The following is a 25,849-nucleotide window of genomic DNA, read 5'->3' as shown; positions in this document are numbered from 1 at the left end:
TTAAATAAATGTTTATTCTTAAAAAAGGGCCAAAGACCTACATTCTCAAAAGACATTGTTTTCTGGCAAAGCAATGGGTCCCAAATTAAAATTGATGGATTAAAAACTGTATTAGAATTTGATTTATCATGCGTTATTCATGAAATGCTTAACTTCTGCCTGCAAAGCTTCACGCAAACTGTGCAATATCAAAAATGACACCAGAGAACTGTTATGAATAAACACTAAAGACTGGATGGAACAAGATCTTGGATTCCAGTGATGTTGATAATTGTACCTAATATAATCTGTTGAGGATCCATGAGAAAAAGACCCCTGGCCCATTACAGCTCATACACACTTGTTTAAGAAACACTGTTTGGCAATACTGAGCATACCGCAGTCCTGCTGTGAGACAGAGAGAACATGAACATGGACTAATTGACCATGCTCTCCCTGTGATTCCTAAGCATGGGTTTACTCATGTGTAATGCATGCTGAATACAAATACCCTGTGGGTGGGTGTGCATGTGTTTGCCTGAGGAAGACCCAGTACAGTTGAAACGTTGCCTTTGTATTAAATTATGGGAGCAAAATGCATTGTTGCAGACATTACATTTTTATCACTTTAGTATTTCTCATTTGTCTTGCACCTGCCAGAAGGTGGGACGTGCACACAATTACATTTTTTAAAATGGGTGTGCATGTGTGGCATGTATCCTTCTGTGTGGTTGATACATCAAAACCTTTTAATATTTCATGCGTGATGTCTGATCAAAACTCAACCAGTTATTGTTCATTTTTCTGTCTCAACTAGGTCTCATGTTTAGAAGGATAGAGAGTTGCATGTTTACCTTTTTACTTTAACAAAACTTAAAACATTAATACAAATCACACTGAAGCTGGGAAAAGCTATAATGTGTGTTGGTTAATTTAATGTCTGGAATTTAAAACCCACTCAGTGTCATGATCTGATTCTTTGTTAGCCCTGACTATAACAACAATATTTCAACACTGATGTGAGGTTTGATTTGTTCAAACCTGAGTAAATCACTCGTTATGTACACCAACCAAAGGAGAGGACCCCTGAACATAGACCCTGCCGTCTTTCTTTGCCGGCCAAGTGGACACATGCACGCTGTTCTCACAACCACGTTTAGAGCTGATGACAACTTCCCTGCTGGAGTATGTAGGGCACTCAAACAGGTGCAGCACAAAGCACAGCCTCAGGCGAAGGACTGTTGACAAATTAGCCTTTGAACCTATAAATGCTAATTGTACATGTAAAATCATTTCTATTCAAAACATCAACAAACTAATTTTGCTTTCTTTTTTGGGGGGTGAAAGATTAAACTCTCCACAATACTAACATCTGAGACCTGATCTGACTGTAGTATTGCATCATCACATGTGTAACTCTGGAACGCACTATATTTTGAGAGTTTTGTTTTTAAATCTGTTAAGTATTGTACAGGAAATACACATCAAAATGCCCCTTTAAAATTTCTATATATTAAAATATCGTAGTAACGCAATTTCTAATCAAACTGCAGCATTAGGCAGTTTTCCTTCAGGGTCATGCTCACACTTGTGGAAATAAAAAAACAAGTAGTATCAAGTGGTAGCAACAAACATACAAAAACAAATAGCCTAAAGACCCATAATACACAGACTCAGCCAAATACACAGACACGCAGCAGCAGCAGAAACAATAAACATGGATCTATCTGATTGCTGACAACACAGTTATCACAGGGAGTTTCCCCCTTGGATCAGCTGTGCATACTGCATGCACACAGAACCACGTGTAGACATAAATATACTGTGACATTTAGGTTTTTTCTAATGTAGATAAGAATTATGGATTGAATAAGCAAAAGACTCCTTGTTATGAATCCAACGGTCAAATTAAAGCAAAAATAAAACACATATTTAAGTTAAATAATAATAAAGTATAATTTTTAAAGAAGCATTTAGACCAAAGTGTTTGCTTGATACTATTCTCCTCATATAAGAAGTATCGGGTCAAGCTACACTGTGAATGAGGCCCATTTAAACCCAAAAGGAAAAACACAACAAAAAGAAAGTGGGGCCATTGCCAAATTAGTTCAGGATCTCTGTGTAACCTCACAGGGACTTGACACAAATCAGATGGAACATATGGGGGATTGTGGTAGTTTTGGTTTTGACTGTAAGGTGTGTTGCTGTATCTTTAGAGACAAAACATGTCTATAGCCTCATGTGACATTAATGCTTAGGGTCAATAGAATGTGAAGTTGCCCAGAGATCCTGAAATTCTTGAATGTCATTCTGTCAGCTTTCTGGTATGCCAGGGGCACAGAGCGCAACACTTGCATACACGCACACATTTTCAAAACTGCTTCATCATCCATCACGTTTAAATACAATTGTCAAAAGTTTGAAATTAATGGCAATGTGACTGTCCCTTGTATTTTATATAAGATAAAAGCGATCACAGTGAGTTGGTGGAAAATGTGTTTGGTATTCACAAATGAATACAGTCTTGCAATTCAGTATGTAAATTATAAAGGGAAACCAAAAACTAATCACAAAAGAGCATTCTGGTCCATGGTCTTACTTAGTCTCACTCTCTGCCAATGAACAAAGCAACATTAACATCTTTCAAACGAGTGACATTTGATATAGTAAAACCTAAATTAAAGACATGAACACACAGTTTTTAAAGTGGAAACAAATGGCATGTGAGGTACAATTCAAACACAAAAGGCCACAAGTCCTGTCAAGACAGTTAAGCACACATCAACAACAACAGCCTGCATTTGGCACCAAAAACAGAGAAGGTAACATATTCCACGGAGGGGCATTCTGCAGTTTTTACTGCACATAAGGAATTAAGAAAGAAACTATAAAATCAATTCAAGAAAGAAACTATAAAATCTTTATACGTTAAAAATCTATCACCAACAGACATAATCCAACACTTTAGATCAAGCAAAGTCAGATTTAGTTTTTACTAAATGTAATAATCAAGTCCCAGCTGAGCAAATTACTTGCAATCATAATCAGATTCCATGATTACCATGTAAACAAATGTTTCAGGTACTCCTGTTGAATGAATTGTGTCCCTCTTGTGCTGACCACGCTAGCCAGCATACAGTAGTCCCTATTAACATACACACAGAGACACTACATTTAAAAAGGAAAATACATGCTAAGACTTATTTCATGTGTACTACTCAGTCAACGTAACAATTTTTCTCAGCTCTGTGAAGACACCGGCAGCCATACTGTAACTCACATTTCCTCTACTCACTGATAAGTTTGTAGTCCGTTCTGTGAGAGTGCTTCATGGTTGCTAGATACAGCTGGCCACTCTGCTTCCACACAGTACAGTGCCAGAGCGAGGGACTTGTCTACTTTGGAGCGCTCTCTCTCGCTCTCTGTCTCTCTCTCTCTCTCTCTCACACACACACACTCCATTTCTAGCTTGCAGTCTCTCCAACTTGCGCAGTATCTTGTCATGTCTAATGCTCTTTTTCACTCACCTGGCTTCTCTCCCTTTCCTTATCAGCAAACAGTCTTTGCTCTCTCTCCCAACTAAAATCCCTTCTCTCTCTCTCTCTCTCTCTCTCTCTCCCACTCTTCTCTGACACCATACATAGTTCACAGCCACGCGGTACAGTTAGACCAGCGAGACCACCCCTATTCACAAACATTTATATGGACAGACTTTAGAAGCAATATGGGAAAACAACAGAGCCAAAAAATATTTTCCCCTCTGTATCCCTCTCTCATCTTTTCTTATCTTATACACAGAACTATTGGATCGAAAATGTTAAAAATTCTGTATTTTGGGAAAACAAGATACCCTCGTCTTTAACGACTCTATTCAGTTAGTTTATTTCAGTTTAAGTGCTGCAACAAGTCTAGTCAACAAGTCTTAATAGAAATGTAGTTGATCAGTTTGCTAATTGTTTAAGTCATTTTTTAAGCAAAAATGCCACGTATTCTTGGGTTACAGCATCTCAAATGTGAGGCTGCTTTTCTCTGCTTTACTACATTGATTTTTGAATGTCTTTGGGTTTTACACTGTTGAGTCTGACAAGGCAAACACAATGAGGACGCCACTTTGCACTCTGAGAAACGGTGACATGTTATCAACTAAACACTAAATCTAAAATATAATTAACAGATTAAGCAATAACAAAAATAATTTGTTAGCGGCAGCCCTACACTGTACAGTGTATATGTAGGTTGCATAAAGCACATTGCCTTTTATTTGTTAGTCAGTATGAAGGGAGCAGATAAGAGTCTCTGTATCATTTTGCTTAGAGAAGGTGTTGGCCAGTTTACCTTATGAGCAGTATGTCTGATACAATGAGTGTTATATTCCCTCCAACCTAATTGGAAAACATGCTGTCATATGTCACAGAAGCAGCTAGCAAGGTTTTGCTGTTATCTTGGTCTAAATATTGTCTTTCCTTTCACCAGACCTAATGCACAAACTTAATGTACTGAATCGTAAAAAAGAAGAAAAAAAATTTCACAATCCCATCTAACAAACGTTCAGAAGAGTATTTTTAGCAATTATGGCCACGTTAACAATTAGTGTTCTTGAAATCCTTGAGACTTCCCCTCCAGTATGATTCCCTGCCACATCTGCTGGCAATGCCGGCGGGCAACACAATGTACAATGCCGACAAAGAGGAAGAGGGTGAAAGAAAAAAGAAAGAAACACCAAAATTGAGCTGGAAGGATGGCAGCTGCCTACTTCCTTTCAGCGGTCACAGTAAATTGTGATATAAAGGAAGCGATGTAAAAAAGAAAAGAAAAAAAAAAACTCTTTAACTACTCCTATTTATAGTTCACGTTCTTCAGTAGAGATTTTCTTTGTACTTAAATAACTGTACAGTATATTTTGACAGTAAATGGGACAACATAACAGGAGATATTTAATGCCAAAATGACACATCCGCCATTTGAAGAATAACAAATACTCCACAAACCTATAGGATAACTTTATTACTAAATGACAGCTGTGCTACCCTTGCTGATGCTTGAACTCTTTTTGTTTAGTTATTTATGACCATTTTGTTAACTGTTTTGTTTGGTGTTGGTAGTGGATTTACTGTTTCTTCCATTCAGATTTCTTGCTTATACCTGTAACTTATTCATTTTATAAAGGGTGTTTTTGTGTAAGTTTGTTATTGTAATTTATTTACGCACTGCGAATCTTTCACGTCTTACCTGTTTCACATATCAATACTGCAAATGAGAATATGATAGAAACCTAGTAAATAAATTAAGAAATGAATGAATGACTGAATAAAGTGTTTTGCTTTCTTTTAAGGCTGCAACTAACAATGATGATTTCATTATCGATTAATCTGTCAATTCTTTTGGTTGTTTGAGCTATGAAATGTCAAACAATAAGACCAAGACGTCTACTGACTCATTCTGTAAACATATTTCATTATCTCCAAAGCGTCCTTCCTGACCTGCTACACAACCAAATGACTGCTCTGCTACAGAAAGTGCTGTACATAAGCACTTGTGCTGCTACATAAGTCATTCATATACATCAGAGGAACCAGCAAAATACTTCAGATCTTTTACTTTAATGTGGTACTTGGATGTCTAGAAAAGCATTCCACCTATCAACACTCACATTAAAACGCTAAAAATACTCGGAGGATGGCCAGGTAATTATCCTGGTAATCGTTGAGGATTTGGGCCGTAGTCACAAGTTTGTTAGGTTGAACTTCCAGTCCAGTTTTGCCACCACTCTACATAATCTAAAATCAATACCTTACTAGGACACAATACAACAGAAATAGGAATTATATAAACAAAGACACTACACCAACCAAGAAAAACAAAAATGGGGGTGTCCTCTTTTAATCCCAACCTATAAATTTGTTAGATTTATGGGAAAACAAACTTATAACTAAAAGACCCATACTATATTAATGCTATTGTTTTAAAGGTCCCATGGCATGAAAGTGTCACTTTATGAGGTTTTTTAACATTGAAATGCTTTCCCCCAGCCTGCCTATGGCCCCCCCAGAGGCTAGAAATGGCGATAGGTGTAAACTGAGCCCTTGGTATCCTGCTCTGGCTTCAAGAAAATGAAAGCTCAGACGGGCCGATCTGGAATCAACCTCCCCTTTCTCTGCTTTGCCCGCCCCCAGAGAATTTGGCCCACCCATGTGAGAGAGACACCATGGCTTTCAAATGAGCAAAGTGTCTGTTGGTCACGGCCACATCCCCAGCCTCCACCTTAGTAGTAGTCGGTGTCATTGCTCTGTTTTGTTTGCAAGACAGGTGCATTTCCGCTTAAGGAAGAGAATGAAGGCAAAAAGAAATAAGGACAGGTAAAGTATGGAGAGAGACCACAAAAGTTTTTGTATAGAGGTGACATATAGGTGACCCTCACCAAAGAGAATTAAAAAAAAACATTCATTTGATTTCCAGAGGACAGACAATGGAGGTGCACAAACGTTTCAAAAACCCCATGTCTTTTTCGAACCCAGTCAAACAACAGATGAACAAATTCATCCCCTAGATTCTGGGTGAAAAGCTAGCACATGCTGGTAAAAGCTGAAAAGACCGACCGAAAAATGCATAATAGATCTCTTTATTCAACTCCCTGGTTCCAAGGTTGCACAGTCAATAAACAGGCACAAGCGCTTTGTCTGCTAAGGCAGAAAAGGGTTCTACAAGCATAGTCCATTTACACTTATTTTTGCTGGTAGGTTTTAGGCGTTTTAGGTAGGGTGACTATATTTCGATTTCCAAAAAAGAGGACACTCGGCCCGGCCTCTAAACCCAAATTCAGACAGGCTTCTCAGAGGTTAATGAACATGCTTTATTATGCCTCAATGGTATACAAATAACTTATGTCATACAATAAAATATGTAACAACCTGTAACAAAATATTAGCACTTTTCAAATACATAAATAAATGTGAAATAATGTTTTAAACACGACCTATTCTGTGTCAGCTTCAAAATCCAGCTTCAACTAAATATCTCTTAAACCTTTTCAATGTAATAAGATAAGGTTTTTTGGTGTCCATGTGAGCTTAGAGATCTCCAGCATTTTATTACCTTTATTAGACACGGAAATATATGTGTTAGCTTTGCACATGGTGCACTCTGCCCCCCACTTGTCCCGACCAGCACGGTACGTTTAAAGTTTTTTTTGCAGTTCAACTGTGAAGCTGCACTTCCGCTTTGGCATTTTCTGTGCAATGATGCTCCCTGTATGTGCTCCCTGTCTGCTCTGCTCCCTGTTGGATCTGCTCCCAGTATGTGCTCCCTGTCTGATCTGCTCCCTGTCAGATATGGTCCCTGTATCTGCTCCCTGTATGTGCTCCCTTTCTATTCTGCTCCCTGTCTGATCTGCTCCCTGTATGTGCTCCCTGTCTGATCTGCTCCTTGTATGTGCTCCCTGTCTGATCTGCTCCTTGTATGTGCTTCCTGTCTGATCTGCTCCCTGTATGAGCGCGTCGCAGAACCGCCAACAAAGCAGTCTCTCGGGAATTACGTCACGCAAAAAAAGTACCGTAGTACTGTGTGCAAAGCGCCAGTCAATTTACGTACACGCTTATGGTCTCATGAAAAACAGTGAAAAACAGACATTTTCATAAATTTAGATTTCTTGCAAAAAAGATAATTAGTTTTTCTAAAGCCACTCTTTCTTTGATTCTTTTTAAGCTTCCAGCACTGCACTCAGAACATTAATTTTAAACTTTATACAGCTAACAACAGTACTGTAAATGTCATTTCATTGTTACAGGGACATAATGTCGGCTTTCTGGTACAGAAAATATGAAATCATAAGATCATAAGAAGATAAGATTGAAAACAGATAACTTGGTGTGTAACAATGTGACAATGGAATCCCAAGTCTTCTCTAAGGTAATGCTCATGGGCACTTTCTGGATAGCTTTGGTACTAGATTAAAGAGCCAGAGAAAGTTAGACAGTGAGTCTATCATGCTCTGTATGTGTGTGTGTGTGTGTGTGTGTGAGTGTGTTTGTGTGTGTGTGTGTGTGTGTGTGTGTGTGTGTGTGTGTGTGTGTGTGTGTGTGTGTGTGTGTGTCTATGAAAACCTAGTCTTGCCAAGATTTCAAAGCTGCTATGTGTGCGCGTGTCTGGCTCTATTCTGTTTCCTGTAACACCCATTAGAACAGAACGCAGTGTCATGTTGAAGATATGTGCTGTATGAGTGTGGGGTTTTTTTGCATCCAAAAACTTAAAAAAATAAAGTTCTACTATTACCATGATTAAAAAGGAAAAAAGTCAGAGAAAAATGCATGTCTGTGTATGTGTATGTGTATGTGTATGTGCGTGCGTGCGTGCGTGCGTGCGTGCGTGTGTGTGTATGTGTGAGTGTGTGTGTGTGTGTGTGTGTGTGTGTGTGTATCCTTGATCTTGCCAGAGACAGTCTGTCCCCTGGACCAAAGCCATTGGAAATTAACATCGGGATCGGCTTACATTTATGTCACGCGTAACATCATTGTAGAGAAGGTGGACAGACAGTTTTACAATTGACCTTTTCATATCTTTCTCAAGCCATTTCAGGAACAAGGCTAGCTGCTGCCATGTGGTTTGAGTTCAATGAAAAGATGTGTGTGTGTGTCTGTGTGTGTGTCCGTGTGTGTGTGTAAGGTACATTTATTCTCCTACGTGTCTCCTAAGCTTTTCTGACGAGCATTTTTTAAATGCACATGACCTCTTTTCAGATGTTAAGATGTAACCTGGTGTGTGTGTGCATCAGTGTTGTATGGACCCTGTGATGTCAGGAGGCTTTTTCTTCTTCCTGTGCATCTTACACCACTTCAACATTGTGTGTGCATGTGTGTCAACATTGGAAAATGGAGTAGAGAGAGATAGAGACTGAGACAGAGAAAGAGCTAGAGAGAGAGTGAGAGAGAAAGAGAGGAAGAGGGAGAAGGAAAGGATAGCAAAGGAAATAAAGAGAAAAGTAGAAAGGAAAGGGCAACCACTGGGATCAACTTTAGACGTGCTTCTCCCGACCCAAAACCGCTGTGGTTAAGGGAACATGTGGGAAAACAGTAGAGAGGAAGAGAAAAGAGTGGAGTTGTGGACCACAGGGGACTAGTGAGAACCTTTTCTTCTCAGAATCAAACGGATACAAAATCTTTGACCAAAGTCCCTGCTTCACTTGTCATCAAATGCAATGCTCCTCTATTTATTAGCAGATGAACATTCAGTATGATTTATACTATTGTTGGAACACACATTTTACATAAGAGACAATAAAACTGAATGCAGAACATTTAGCATTTTCTACAGTTCAACACCTACCCTTCAGCACGGCGTGGCTGTTGGGGCCCTGGGGCAAAGGGTAGGGCAGAGCGGAGCGGGCACCGAGAGCTGCTGTGGCCTCTAGTAGTGCTCCGGTCAGCAGGGAACACACCGATGTCCTCTGGCCACAAGCAAAAAACCTAGAAATAAATAACAAGTGAAAACAAGGAAGAAAAAAAAACACAGTTAAGTTTGCCTGTGATTCCAATCTGAACATTGGCATGCCCAGTGATGCAGCCGATGTGTGTATGTGTATATATATATATATTAGATTAGATTAGATTATACTATAATTTGTTCATCCCACAGTGGGGAAAGTCCCTTATTACATCAGTATTTTCTAAAAGCAAAACAAACACACAAGTAAACACACAAACAAACAGGCAAACACAGACAATGAGCAGAAGGTATGGCTGAATGTAATGTGGCGTCAAATAAAGGTATTGTAAAGTGAAAAAAAATTACATTTATATTTACACAGACACACACACACACACACACACACACACACACACACACACACACACACACACACAATCCTTATATATCTATACTATGCAACATTACAGCTTAACTTTTGCAGTGTTACAAATGTGTAACCGGAAGATCTCTGCGACGTACAGTATGCATGCATGTATACTGTGTACAGTAAGTGTTAGAAAATAATTACAAATACCTATCACAATTTCCATAGGAAAACGCCATCATTTCAAGGAGATGCCATCAAATTGCTGATTTTTGTTGTTAGGCAAAGATGTTTGTCTATTATCCTTGTTGAAAAGAGTGCATTTATTTTGTGTTATTTTTAACCCTAGAGTCAGTCTGTTTTCCACCTACTTGTTTTATAAACCAGCACACATTATTGCTGCTATAAGTTACCATATCTTTTTTCTACCTTCAACTTACTGTTAAATTAGCAACTTTTACTTAATAAAAAAATTAAATAAAGAAATCTGACGGAAAAAAATGGATACAAACCTAGATGGATGACAGCGGTAGGGGATCAGATCTGGTCTGGCTGGGCTGGCACTGTTGGTGTGCGATGGCCAGCGAGACTCCCTGAGACACACACATCCGGGGCAAGACAGCAGGAGCTTTTTGGCGGGATAAATCAGGTTGAGTTCCTCTCTGTCCTGCACATAGTTGTTAACCTGTTGACGAAGTCATTGACAAATGTGTCACTGACTTAGGAAGGTTACATTTACATACATTAAATAAAGCTTTCCATTTTCATATAGAGTCCACAGGTACAGTGAAGCACTGTGGTAAGTAGTGTGTAAGGCCGATCCCGCTTTATCAACCTTAAAGTACGCAATACCTGTAATAACTCAGATTAAAGAGTGATCCAAAAGCTTTCTGGCAAAAATCTCCTCATCCTGTTCTATTTTTCACCTTTCAGAGCGTTAACAACGTTTTAACCAGAGGTCATTGTCATTGGCTCCTCTCATTATCGGAAGCAATTTCCTCTCCGCAGAAGAGAAATCAAACCATGAAAAGGAAGAATTAATAAAGAGAAATACCACTGAGGCACATAACAGATAGAAAGAAAGGTGAGAAAGGAACAGAATGCATCAGACAGATAGATACGTAGGTATATAGTTCAAGGAGAATAATGGCGAGATGGATAAAAGGAAGGTAGGAGGCAAGAGAGAAAAAACAGACGTCACTGAAGATTTTTAACCAGGCCAACATTTGGACCTTAAAGAAAAAGCTTCTCCTTCAGTTCACACTCTTCTTGGAACAAAATCCATCTGACAAAAAAAGAAACACTTATCCTAAAACCGATTGACTTGAACTTTGTCCTTGTGTGAACCAGCAGATGAGCTCTTTGGGCACAAATTTCAGAGAAAAGCCATTACGGCAACATTTTGTGGCACTGTAAGTGCGTACTAATGCCTTCAGCGGGGGGGGGGGGGGGGGGGGGGGGGGGGGGGGGGGGGGGGGGGATAATACAAAATTGGGACAAAATCGATACTGGTGACAGAGTGGGGAAATAAATGCAATACAAGTTTAAAGAAAAAATACAGCGCGGGTGTAATCGTCAATAAGCCCTGCTTCATAATAGTGCAAGGAAGGAGGTGAGGGAAGGACAGCACCCCCGAGAATGATAGTGTTAATTCTTAGAGTTTAGTACATGTGAATCCGTGTTCAGTTGGCCCACTACTTCTCTCAGTGGAATTTGTTTCCTGCATTGGGTGTAGGCCTAACTGTTGTCAGATCTGGGACATCCCAGGGGAAGGAGACATACCAGCCTGCACGTTTAAAGAGTGAGAGAGCCAGTGTGAAGAAGATGGAGAGAAAGGGTGAGACACAAAAACACACACACGGGATTCAACCACACAAACAAACAAACAAACAAACAAATAGACACACAGACCAAACTGTACATTCATTTCCAGTAGAGAGAACGCGCACGCGCACACGCACACACACACACACACACACACACACACACACACACACACACACACACACACACACACACACACACACACACACACACACACACACACACACACACACACACACACACACACACACACACACACACACACCTCTTAGTAACAAGCCATGAGCCGTACTGTTTTGACCTGCGTTTCTGCAACAAGCTTAAAGGATGAAACTTTCAACAACATTATGAAATAAAAGATTTAACCAATTTTTTATTTTTTTTCCCTTAACTAGAACATTCTCTGACTCACATTTCTGGTCAAATATCCCAACATCTGGAGTCTGTGCATGTCCACTTAACCAACAAAAATTACTAACTGTGTATTTTTCCACACTTAATACATGGCCAAACAGCAGGCTTGGCCTCGGTTGTATATACCACTCATGCCTCTGTTATTTACTCTGCATTTAGATGGGCAGGTTTTCATTAAATTAACTGGATATCCGGTTTTCCCATCACTAATAAACAAATAAAACCCAAATTATTCATTTGTAGAGAAGTTTCCATGCTGTTTCACATGGCTTGAATATTTCAGTACTATGTATCAAAGCGACAGAAATAACATTGGATTGGTACGCAGCTGCAAACAGCACTAAACAACAACTAGTGTGGACTTTGTCTCTACTTATTTGTCCTGCTTGTGAATTTTTGGCAGTAAAATACCTAATTCAGGCAACTAGCAATGACAAATGGTAATCTAAATTGTTAAAAAAGATAATTATGCTGCAGTTGCGCTGGTTCAAGACTCTTCATACAATATAGTACAATCATTTTTTTTGTGTGTGAGTGTTTCCCTTTGGATTGTTATTACTGTAAAGGTTAGTGTATTTGAAGTAGACCACTGTGCTACGCTTTACAGAATAAACTACAAAAAAAAATTGTGACTAAAAAGAACAAGATTTGTTACATTTTTATAAAAGTAAAAGTCAATATCTTCTGATGTGATACATTTTATTTTTTGAAAAACATTTTAAAAATATATACTCCCTAATAACTTTAAATGCCAGTTCTACTCTAACACACAGACCAAGAGTCTTGAAAAGGTGACTAATGGAGCTGAAAAAGCTGTTTGTGTTTGTGTGTCTACAAGTGTGTAAGAGAGCCCAACTTCTAATGACACTGCTGGGAACGTGGTGCTGCTTTTGACAGACACAAAGCAGCTGTCACACACACACAAACAGACAAACTCATCTTGAAACTCCAGAGACATGCACATACAGACCGGCTTTCCTTCAGAATTACAAAAAAACAGTTGTATGTGTACATGCACAAACCAAAAATCTTTGTCAAAAGTATCTGCACCTTCCAAAGAGTAGCGATTTTTTTGACTGTTGATACTACATTAAACACACTAAGTCCGGACCAATGTGGGAACCAACGTGTTTAATTACATTGTGTCCATTTGATCCCATTCTTTTTGGTACCACATAGTTATTTTGCTAGCGCAATAAAGAACTTTCAATGACATACCTACGGTGTTGTCACCAAGTATGTGTGTTCCGTCTCCCTTTGAGTGGTGAGTAGACGTATGTGTGCCTGACGTTGGCTTGTTGGCCTTTTGGAATTTTTTGGCACGTAGTCTTTTCCGCATGAAGGAAAATGAATGTACATTGTATAAGCCTAACTACGTTTGCCTAACTTCTTGCAATTGGCAAAAGTCCGAAACACCCAAAAAGTGTTTTCATTCTGCAGGACCACCGGTGCAAGACCACCTTTTATGCCGGACCAAAATTTGGTCTTTTGATCTTAACCGGGGTCCGAGGCGCCTCTCCCACCTGCAATTTTGGTTTGAAAGTCCGGACCAAACAAGGTAGGTGTGAAAACGCCATCAGTCTGAGCGTAAGTATTAATAATTTCTAATAAAAAAACTCTTGATCATCTGCTTCTCAGGTTTCACAGATTTCTGAAGAAAAGTGAATGAGACTGAAAGGCACAAGGGAGTGAGTGAGTGAGTGAGTGAGTGAATGAGTGAGCTATACACTGGTTTTAACATCCATTAAGGGAAAATACTTCAATAAATCAACCAAAGTTTCAATTTTCACTAATGCTTTTTTTTATCTCTGTATAAAAAAGTATAATTCGAATGTAGGCAGGCAGGCAGAAGGACTAAATGTACTATTTTGTTTAAAGTGGCCAGGCGTGGAGGCAATAATTGCATTTCAGCTCAATTACATGACTACAGGTCATCCAATACCAATATATCCATGGTGGTCTTCTTTCTAGTAAGAATACTACTGATTGTGGCATTTAGCCAGTTAGCATAACCATAGCTATATGAGTATAAGTCAGCAGCCACACTAGTACAGCTCTGTATCTCATGTTACACTGTGTGTACAGAAAATGCTAATGGTTAAGCTCAGTGAAGGTAACTTATAATTGCTACAGGCAGCTGCACTGAGTGAGCTCCACTTACAATAAGGTACAGTAACTTCAAATACATTTACAAACAGTCAAAATCTGTTTTTGTTAATCACTGTTATAGTGTTGCATAGAAATTTGCATTTGTAATGACAACCACATGCCCATATTGCAAATAGTCCGAATTTTATCTGTAAAATAAATGATTCTATTTGTACATGTTTAAATAAAACAAAATATTTGGCTCTGCAGGCTAATGTTGTTTCATAAGAGTTTGTGTAAACTATGACAACTATTCTAAACATATTTGTCTTACTTTCTCTATCTTTCAATTTAACAGACAGCTTCCTGTTCAGCCTGTTTGGCCAGTGTAAAATCTGGTCTCAAGAGTAAAGACTCAGAGAGTTTGTCTTCCTCGAGGATGGGGATCAAACCTGTGATGCTTGAAAAGAGAAGAATAAGGAACATTACAGCATACAAGCTATGCCTTATTAGCTCATTAGCTATTTCTTATTCCTGACATTCAGTCCACGTCATTTACAGCTATGAATGAGTTTGCACTGAAGTCCCATTAGTGCCCCGTTGGGTAATGTCTCTGCCTGGCAACAGCCATTCTGGGAAAGGATTAGCAAGGGCACTGTGGGGCACAACAGAGCTCTACTGAACTTTGTGCTGGAATGCACACACGTACATACACATGCTAAACTCCAGACATGCAAACACACTCATGCCTGTGCCATTATGTATTTCATACCAGACACATACTGTATGTATCAGCATGCAGGACACTGGAGAGGCCGAAGCTCTCACTGAAATCCAACCACCCACACCTCAAACTCTTTGCTTTGATGTCCCTGGCCCACCACACACACACACACACACACACACACACAGACACCCTTTCTCAGTCACATACACCACACTCCTTTTCAATTACTCTGAATATTGTCCAGTCCTGCAAGGCGGAGGTCCCCTGATACACTGTACCTCAGCAGCTGTGAAATTATGCAATGAATGTGTGTGTGTGTGTGTGTGTGTGTGTGTGTGTATGTGTGTGTGTTACACTCTCCATCCTGCAATTGCCATGCATGCATGCATAAACACACACAATACACATACAAGGACAAAGACCTTGATCTGGTAATGATATCATGCAATTAAACACACATGAGTACTCACAGTGGATTAGACATATCATCGCAATGGTGCCCTGCCACCCCCCACATACTCTCCCACGAAGCTGACATTCAAGAAATAGAAATACATCGTTTCGACTGAATTCTACTTTTAGAAGCTTCATGGAGGGTCGAGGTTAGCTGAGGTCAGCGGGGGTTTAGTGTTAAAAGAACTCTGTTATTCTGGTCTCTGGACTCAGACCTGAGGTCAGTGGGAGAGACGTCAGCTGTGACCCTTTCCTTTACTGAGCAATTATCGGTTATTTTGGTCTTTAAAAAGTTTATATTTATAATACTAGGATTAATTTCAAAAGGAACAAGACTCAAGGGTTCGGGCTAGGGCTGCACAATATATACGTTTTTTACGGTCACTGCGATATCAACTGGTAATAACCATATCGTGAAAGGCTGCAACATATTACGATAGATGCTTAAAGACTTAGTGACTAAAAGGAACGTATTTTGTGACATGTTTACAAAAGTAAAAGTCATTATCATAGAGATGCTTAAAGACTTAGTTTGTGTTAGTTGAAAGAAAGTATCAGTAGAAAATCTGCCCCTTAAAATGTAACAGTCATTTTTTAGCGGTGCCGTTTGTGTTTAATTTAATGTTCAATTTGTTCAATAAAAGAAGGTCGGAAATTATGTCCTTTTCCCGCTTCCAACGTTAGCTACCTGATTGCTGGAAAAAAGACAAAAATTTGGTTTTGAAGAATTCTACAAGCAGTAATACCATAGGCCAAGCAATCGGCCCGTTCCAAACAGTCATGTTTTCAACGGGCCCTGTATTAGTTAAACCACATTAAATTTGATGCAACAGTGCACATAAAGGGGGTTCTGATAACCATAAAAAACCATAAAACAAGCTGCAGGATGTGGCATAATTTCCTAGTTTTCTCATCAAATTAAAATGTCTTTCCAGCATACACCTTTTCAAACAGTAAAGATTAGCATCGAATGATTTAAAAAGATTTAAAAAATTTAAAAATTAATGTTTTAGAGCAAGGCTATTTGGAGGAGAGGTATGCTCTTTCAACAATATGAACTCAGCTGAATCTTTCCAATGCTTCATTCTTGAAGAACTGTAAATCATTAAAAGATTAAGGTCTGAGAAAGCCCCATAATGCTAAAATCCTTCATACCATTTGGACTGTATGTTTGCTTTAAAGAAGCGAAAATGGAGCCGACAAAGCAGTCTGAGGGAAATGAAGAAAATGCGCACCCTGCCCGCCCAATGTGACAAGAGGGTTTAAATCCACTCCACCTAGTCTATTTGAAAACTCGGTGAGTAGCCAGGTATGTTCAGCAGTCCTGGTATCTCAGTACCCAGACACTCTAACCTCACCCATCCTGGCCAGAGTAAGCAAAAAAACAAAAGCCATAAACCAAGCGCACCCCCATTGGCAAACAGATATCCCACCTCTCAGGTCAAATGTTCTGTGTGCATACTGTATGTTTTTGTGTGTGTTTTGTCTCACGCACACACACACACACACACACACACACACACAGACAGACAGACACCTAATTCTGGTTTGCCTCACCAACAAACAGACAACCTCTCTGCAATTTCTGTCTCCACAAGGTAATGTTTGTGTTCACGCAACCCAAGCCTGGACTCAGTGCTGTGCTCATTTGTTTGTACAAGCTCATAGGCAAAAAGAGTTGTTTGTACTTATGTGTACATTGATACAGATTCTATATGTATACATACTGTGTGTGTTTTGTGTACTTGTACAGGCTGTGTATATACATTTACGGTATGCTATTGTGTGTATTTATGTGCTTTTGAAGATACAAAGTTCTATCTGAGTGTATGTTAATTCATTGTAAGTGTGTGTAGTTGGTCAATTCACTTGAGCCAGTGTTGCTTAGGCTAGAGGACCCTAATGTCTGAGTATCTGTTTTGAATAAGACAGAAGAGATCACATTATGGGCTCAAATGGACACATTTGAAAAAAATCTCCCTTTAAAACACAGAAAGAAGATCATAATTCGACTAAAATTTGAGTTATTAAACTAGAAATGAAGCAGATGAGAAAATGAGTGAGGTTTTCAGCGATGCATACACACAACAATCAAGCGCCTACAGCACAATAAGCAAGCCTCCTATTTTTGCATGTTTTAATTTGTAATGCATTGTTTTTCTTGGTGGGAGTTTAAGCATTGTCAACCACATAACAAAACTGGGACTTTGGATAGACCTGGTAAGCCCAAACAGGTAGTGCGAGTAAATTGGGAATGTCTGGAGGAGCCCCTTGTCCGACAGAGAATAGGTTGAGCTTTTCGCGCATCGCTGTGGAGGCTGGGGGCATTGAACCCGAGTGGACAATGTTCAAAGTTTCCATTGCAGAAGCTGTGGCGGGGAGCCGTGGTCTTAGGTGCCTCAAAGGGTGGTAACCCACAAACATCATGGTGGACACCGGTGGTCAGGGAAGCCGTCCGACTGAAGATCTTGAATCTTTCCGGGATACGTTATCCCGGAGGACTCTAGAGTTAGTTGCAGGGTACCAAAGAGAAATGATCTTCGGATTTCAAATGAATAGAAATGTACACAATTTGAAAACTGAACAATGAGATGCTGTTGGTTACAGAAGGCAGCAGAGTTTGTTGTTTTACAGAGTAAGCCTTGAGAGAAAACCCCTCTTGTTTGACTCACAACTTAGATCAGGTCCTCTGTGGCTCCGTGGGTGGATTATGATGCTGACATTTCTAGAGGTTAGACTCATGCAATACAGCACTGTGAATGTAACGTGGGTGATGTAAGTGTGTGGGCGTTTGGGAAACCCCCCAAAAGTTTTTAGGAAAGGCTTTTTCCCTGGGATTCCCAATTGCTGGAAGACTACTAGAAAGCTATTTGTTTTGGCCGTTAGGCTACATGAAAAAGTAAGCTAAATTAATTCAAATAGGAAAAAGCATTTAACTAACTAAGTAAAGGAAGACAATAAAAAAGTGAATGGAACTAGAAATAGTTGTTTATTAAAGAGAGTAGATCTTAAAGGGTATAGATTGTTTTTTATTAGGGCTGTCAAATGAAAAAAAAATTCTTAATCGCTATTAATCACATAAATTTCTATAGTTAATCTTGATTGATGGCATGTTTTATCACATGATTAAAATTCTATTTTTTTGCACTTCAAAACTGTTTTTAAGTACATATGAACAATGAAAAGCAATTCTCACCAGTGTATCTGGATTGGGAATCAAATGAATGCAAAGAAAGTTACTTTATGAAGTTCAATTTAAGATTTGTATTTGTTTATTATTTATTTATGAACTGTTAACAGATGAAACATGTGAATCTGTCATTATTACACAATTCCTCCAAGTACCTAACTGAAAACTAAAATTCCTATCTTTACACCACAGTACTTAACGGAGATGTAACACTAACACTCCAATATAGTGCTATGCTTGAGCCCGCTAGCATCAACCCTTGTCATGTTATCTGTACTCTGCTTGGCTCGTAGGTGGTAGCTCAAAATTGACGTGCTTCGTGATATTTTAGTTTGGCTTTACACAATGTGCATATGGCTTTCAACTTGTCTACTGAGTTTTGGAAAAAAGTGCCATTCACAATTGGGTTGCTGCTGTCTTTCTCCATCATGCCTGCAGCAGTAGGATGTGTTACGAGGAAGCATGGCAGCTTGATAAGTAAAGGTGTGGCAAGAGGTTCAAATGTTAGGCAAACATTCAAATGTTGAATCGCTTAATGCGATTCAAAACATTTAACGTGGTATGCTCGTTAATGCTGACAGCCCTATTTTTAAATTTACATTTAAATATTTTTTCATTTGAATTATTTTTAGCTCATTATACCACTTATGACTTGCTGGCCCCGATGTTTAGGCCCTTTATTCCTTATGTTTTTCAAAATAGATCCTTAAATTACTGTGCTAAAATTAAGACTAAAAAATAAAGGGAACAAGAGGGAAGGAGGGGAAGCAGGAAGAGAATCACTGATTAACAAAAATAGAAAAGAAAAAAAAGAATTATGAAAGGTTTGAAAAAGGTTGTCAAACAGGGCGATTACTTCAACAGAGAGCAGGAGAAGAATTAAGAAGAGAGCAAAAGATGGAATGGTGGAGGAGGTGAAAAATAAAGGATGAGGGAGAGGAGGAAAAAGCATATGAAAAAGAGAACAGCGCAGCAGGGAAGACAAAAAGGATGTGAAAAGAGAAAACCACAGGGGACTGCAGCAGAGGAAATGGAGTGGGAGCCCAAGGGTGACCTGAATCATAATCCCAAATTGAATTTCCCAAAGAGCCATTTCACCAAAGATCCAGGAGCTGGGCCCACCTCCCGAGCAGTGCCTCACACCTTTTACAAGCTTATTTGACATATTCGTGTGTACTTTATTTGTGTGTGTGTCACACAGAAGTAGAGAGTGGTAGGAAAACTGCATGCAATGTAGAATCTCAAATGCAGATGTTAACAAACAGCAACAGCAGCATAACAAAGATGAAAACGAGAAAAGAAAATATACAGATTATCAGCCGGTGGCTGCATTTGCTGATCATCGACCCCTTTTAGTGCCCGCGAGGGAAAGCAGCTGACAAAGTGCAACAGAAAAATCGCATATACAGGAAAGGACTAACTAATCGAATTTGTACAGAGTGAAAAGAAAGTAGAAAGGGAATGACAAGTTTTGCTTGGGCACACTTGTAAAATGCCAGGTCACTGTTTCAGCAGAAAATGTTACTGTGTGCTGTGACTAAGATTAGATATTAATATTAGATAGAGCTTAGGTGTCATCATTGCTTTTTATTACTGTTGTATTATTACAACAGAAAGAGTCACTGTGGGTTATTCCTGATGAGCTTAAGTGAGGTTAAAGGGAGCGTCTGTCGTTATTCAGCATTGGTCTTATGTTCATAGTTTTGGTAATCAGTTAGCATGCTCACCAGCTGCACCACAGCAAATTAGGAAAGAAGAAAATAAACAGATTTAGATAAGTAACGCAATGTGAGTCTTGTATTGGCCTTATTATAGTCAAACTTTAGGTACACTCAAATAATTTGTTACAATCATCCATTTAATGGCCAACCTACTTCTGGTTCATAATTCATCATAAAGAAAATGTGAAGAGTGCAGCAGAAACAACATTTAGAGCGTCCCATATGAGCTGTTTAAGAAAATGTTAGTCTTCTTGCAGCTATTGTGTGTAGGATGTCCAGACCAGCCAACCCAATGGAAAAATTAGGGAGAACAGGAAGTCATCTACGTATATACGCAGTCTCACTGAGGCACTAATGACTTTATTTGTGGTTATAAGAACAAAAAAGCGTTGAGGTACTGATCGGTAGAATCCTTGTCTCTGACATCTCAGCAATGTAGTTAGTGAGTAATATGATATTATAACTGATTGGACTGATGAATATGACCCAATATATTATTTCACCTCTAAGAAGGAAAAGCAGGTTTCAGAGGGACAAAGAAACAGAATTGAGAAGCCATCGGAGGAATTGAAAAGAAATATGACAGGAGTTGAAGAGAGAGACTGGGAGAGAGAAAAAAGGGGTCATGTTGAGGGCCAAAACAACCTGGAACCCATTACCCAGAGCACCCAGTGGGACCCTTCCAAACCCCCACTCCCCCACTTACAGTTCTCATGATGTCATACTACAGCGAGCCGCTACACACTTCAACATGAACACACACAGTCCTGGTCAAACAGCCAGAGATAAGCCTGATTAATGTTTTTCAGTTCTTAACGTCCTAAACAAAGCAATATCATGGTTCTACATGCAGATATAAGCAGTCGATAAGATTTAAAAGTAGTTGTTGCGTGAACGTTTTTGCTGATGAGTTACAATTCAAAAGATGGCATTAGTTACTATTGTACTAACTTATGCTGTATTGTGTTATATTACATGTTAATGCTACTAATCTTAAAGTTGGCCAATCTTTACTGACTGCTGTGTTAAACGTCTCACCTACTCCATGGCTTTACCTCAATCTACCTTCTTCAAGTATTGCTGCATTTTCAAAATCACGCACATTTAATATCCTCCGATTAACTAGGACACAACAAAACCCCAGATCTTGGTAAGGCATTAGAGCACAACTTACTTCGCTGTTTTATATGTCCATGCACATTTTCTCTAGTTATCCTTTAGCAGATAAGTTCATACGTATTTTGACAGCACTACACTATCCAGCGCTTAACCCTTTGTCCAACTTTGAACAGCGTAATGAACTAAAATCCGGTCGCTGTAACACTAATCAGAGTAAAAATGTAAAGCTTAAAATGTAGTTCCTTACAGCCACAAAACACAATGAATGAAAAGACTCCTCAGTCAAAGTGAAACAACAACTCGTAGTAAACAGTTTACTTACTGTAGCACAGAAAAATTGATGATATATAGAAGAGAAAGGAAGAAAAACGTCCAAGCTCCAATCCCTCTTAGTCTGTGAGCGATTATTAAAGTGAGAGAGGAGGCTTGAGCAAAAGAGAGCACAAAAGAGAGAGAGTGAGAGACAGAGGAAAAGAGGGAGTGAGAGATCTCCACATCTACATCAGCCAGAGGAGAGAGAAAGAGGGAAAAGATGGGAAGGAAAGAGACAGGAGAGAGAGAAAGAGAGAGAGGGAGAGAGAGAGAGAGAGAGAGAGAAAAGAGTAAGGGGAAAAGATAGAGACTCAGAGGGTACCCCCATATTAGGTTATGAGGCAACGTGCCCATCACAACCCAGCAGTAAAAAGGGAGATTTTATCAGTGAGTACACTTTAAACAAGACAGAGGAGACACTGGTATACACGATTTCAATCAATCCTTCTCTACGAGCCTGTTCAACAGGCGAAAACACTGTTTGACAAAATTCTAATAATTACTCTGTGTTTTGATCAGGACCCAGTAAACAGAACTGAAAATTGGCCGTTGAAGCCCCTTTTTCAAAGTCAACATCAGTCACTTAATCCAAATGTCCACCAAAGACAATCAATTATGAAAGTGTTAAGTCAATAAAAAGTAAGAAAGAGTTCAAAGCAATATTTGTATCAAGACATAGTGCTCTATTAATTTTAATAATATGACGAGGTAACTTGTGTTTCCTGGTTGAAATCAGGAAATGGTGCATGCCCTTCCCCCCCAGTTACCTAATTAAACTGTTACTGTAGCATACTACAGTACTTCATACTAAGTAGTTAGGAAGAAAATACCAGTTTTTCAATACAAACTGTACTAAGCCAAGTAAATGCAAGACTGACTGATAAAAGAACCACCTCATACATTTTAAGAAAACTATTGGGTCTTTTTGCTCGGAGCAGGATGATAAATCACAGTGAATATGGATTGGACCAAATGTTTCCAAACCAAATTATTTCCTGAGTTAAGAAGCACAGCCAAGTGTCATGTGACATTAAGTATCCCTAAACTAGTAGGTGCAAAACCATTTGCTAGTACTACTATTTCCAAAGGTCAAAAATAAACGTTGGTGCTCAATTGTGAAGTTGGATGAGATGCATGACAAATGCTATGAAGTATTCTACAGGATTACAATAGTTACTCATGACAACAAATCTATTGCTATGACAACTGAGCAAACTCCATCCACTGAGGGCAGTTTTGCCAAACAGTAGAAAAATGTAACACTTAGCCTTTAATATGTCATAATGGCTAAATAAGCCATGTTCCAGCTTGGCATTGTTGGACAGGTGACGCTGTGGGCCGTCAAACCAATAGAGACTGAGGAACGGCCACTTGATCCTTGTTGGTAGCTTTGCTCTGGTGAGCGTTTCTATGCCAACCTCCAATTAAAGACCAGTGTTTGCAGCTTTTCTGTTTAAGCCAGCTCGCTCAATGGTAGCGCCAAGCACTAGCAGGTTATTGCAACAAACTCTTTATTATCCATGTTATACACACTCTTTGTTGACGAATCACACACTGGTCACTGTTCAAACAATTTACAAACACCTAAGAATCACTCCACTAGTGTAGCATGGGTAATTGGGTAAAAGTTAATTATGATTAACCATTAGTTATTATAGAATACATTTTCACAGGAAGAAACTGAATTTGTCATTTTCTTGTTGAAATCAAAGGCCTAGGTAATTTCTTTAGTGACATAGCACATTGACACACACATAATCCCAACTTAATGAATACAGTATGTACTATTGAATCTGCCTAATCAAGTAGAAGAATTAATCTGTTTCATGCCCAGTTGACATCAAAGTGGTCTTTAGAACAAAGCAAACAGCTGGCCTTCCCTGTTTGCTTTGCATTTCTTTGATCACTGGCTAATGAGACCGGCCTCCTGAGCCAGTAATGAGGCCAGACTCATGTAGTATACTACACTTAGTACATAAACTGCCTTAAAAAAGGCACAAAGTCCCCTGATCAATATGAATTAGGACAATAATACAGTATGATTTGGTGTTGTCTTGTTGTGTGACTGTGCACACTATTCAACCAATGAACATAGACACCAGCCTACTATCTCTATCTTTATCTTAACACCTTGGAATGGCTTATGACAAAGCAGAGCTTATACTAGAGCACAATATTTGCAAGGACAATTTCTAAAAACAGCGCATGCCCCGTTTTAGATTTAAAACGTGTGCTGCCCTCTGGTGGATATGCATACAAGCATTGACTACTGAATCTGTCAAGTGAAATAAAGGCTTAAATGAAGCATAACCAATGAGTATCTCTTTTCCCCAAACAAAAAGTTGATTAAGATAAGCATATGAATAATTAAATGCTTATTTTAATGATCAATTATAAAAGTGCCAAGTATGAGGATTCACTGTTTTCTTTATCTTGCCAAAAAATGATCAGCAGATTCCCTCCCTCCCAGCTTTCCTCTCTGTGTTTCTTTGGCTCTGCGACGCGTTCAGTGTCTCACTGTATTAATTGTATCTGTTAATTTCGGAATATAAAAAAGAAAAAAATAGAGATTTGATCACAAAAAAAGCAGAGTAAAAGCAGATTAACGGATAATGAAAATAATGGTAACTGGCAGCAATCACTTAAGTTCTTGATTATTGTTTAAATTAATTTACTAGTCCTTTTGTATTAAAGATATCCCAAACATTATACCTAAGTAATGACAGCAAATTAATAATATACTTACATTTAAGAAGCCAGGGACTCTTTAACATCAGTAATCAACTAACTGATTACTTGATTAATTGCTTTAGCAATTTGCTTCAATAACACAAAGATCATAAGGAAGACTAGTCAGACATACAGTATGACAAGAGTGCTGTTGGAGCTCAAACTTCCCTCTTTCTCAAACACACACGCAGGCACGCACGCAGATCAATGCACAACATTTTGCATTAAACATTAATTATGATTCAAGCTTCAACAGTCAGAGGTGTTCACATACCAGAAATAGTCTTTAGCTATTTAAGTTCATCTGAAGAATAAAATATACTCTTCGCCACCAGATGGAACCAAAGGCTAACTTTTTATGCTCGTACACATTTATAGCTCACACATTTTATCATAGTTCTATTTATTAACATTTTATACATCATGAAAGGGAAGAAAGGAAAAGGTATGTTAAAAAAGTAAAAAGTATTTCAATAAAAGCTTAAGAAGTACATGCAGTGTTGTTTTAATTCTTAGTTGATAGAGATTCTGGCCTGTTCAACGACAAGCAAGGTCAGAGAATAATCTCAGAACTTGTTATTCTAAACTACTGAGGTTTTTCAGCTGAGCCCAACGAATATAACTTTGATTTACATGACAACACATTAAATGATACTTTCGTAATACAATTGTCGGGCACCCTACTTTGACATTGTATTAGGTGATGCATTTTCATTCTGCTCCGCGAAAGCAGAAAATGCAATTCAAATTATTCCTGTATTGCATCCTGTAAGCTTAAGGGTGTAATTTTAGCGGAATCTACTCAGGATGACCAATCAAATTAAGTCAAAGTGTTAGGAAGGGGAGGTGACAGGCTATTAACCCAGGCTGTATATCCATTGTGTTATTCTTTGCGTGCAACAGTAGAATGACCCACATTTGGGAATTGTTGGTCCATTTTCATCCCAATGCGCTTTTCTCAAATCAAACCTGCGAGTCTTCAATACTAAAATGTGATTGCATCACTGGAGGAGTGCACGGACAGAGTGACACACGTAGCAGCCATGCAGTCAGGGTGCTGTGTATTGTCACATGAGGGTGATAAAACTGGGAGAAGTCAAAAGAGAGGTCAAAATGTTAGTTAGCATGACAGGAAGTTTGTATGTGTGTGCTTGTCTACATTTCTCATAATGTGGTCAAAGTTCATGTTATCTATTTGGATGATTCCACATATGCATTTTCAAGGTTCACCCTAATCACCCAAAAAGTAACTGATACAGGCTACGTAGTATGATTAGGTGTCTATGCATTCACCTAACGGGGTTAAATTCTCCACTGTTTGTGTTTGTGTGTTAGGTCCTAATCCTGGCTCTGGATCTCTATAGGGACACCTTCCCAGTTTCTGGAGCAGCGCAATTTTCCCCACAATATCACACAGATGCGAGAGGCCTGAACTACACAAACACACACACACACACACACACACACACACACACACACACACACACACACACACACACACACACACA

General features: G+C 39.0%; 1 protein-coding gene across 9 annotated transcripts in view; it reads right to left on the bottom strand.

The window, feature by feature from the left end:
* plce1 (phospholipase C, epsilon 1) overlaps nt 1–25,849 on the bottom strand; it is an 82,356-nt gene that overhangs the window by 34,511 nt on the left and 21,996 nt on the right. For all 9 annotated transcript variants that reach the window (XM_034860819.1, XM_034860825.1, XM_034860827.1 and 6 more), the window contains 2 exons: nt 10,276–10,448; nt 9,298–9,437 (listed from right to left, as the gene is read on the bottom strand). In XM_034860819.1, the coding sequence (XP_034716710.1) occupies nt 9,298–9,437; nt 10,276–10,448 (313 nt within the window). The remainder of the gene's footprint in view (nt 1–9,297; nt 9,438–10,275; nt 10,449–25,849) is intronic.

The sequence above is a fragment of the Etheostoma cragini genome, chromosome 21 (assembly GCF_013103735.1).
Source record: "Etheostoma cragini isolate CJK2018 chromosome 21, CSU_Ecrag_1.0, whole genome shotgun sequence".
NCBI lineage: Eukaryota > Metazoa > Chordata > Actinopteri > Perciformes > Percidae > Etheostoma > Etheostoma cragini.
This window is presented reverse-complemented; position numbering and strand designations above follow the sequence as displayed.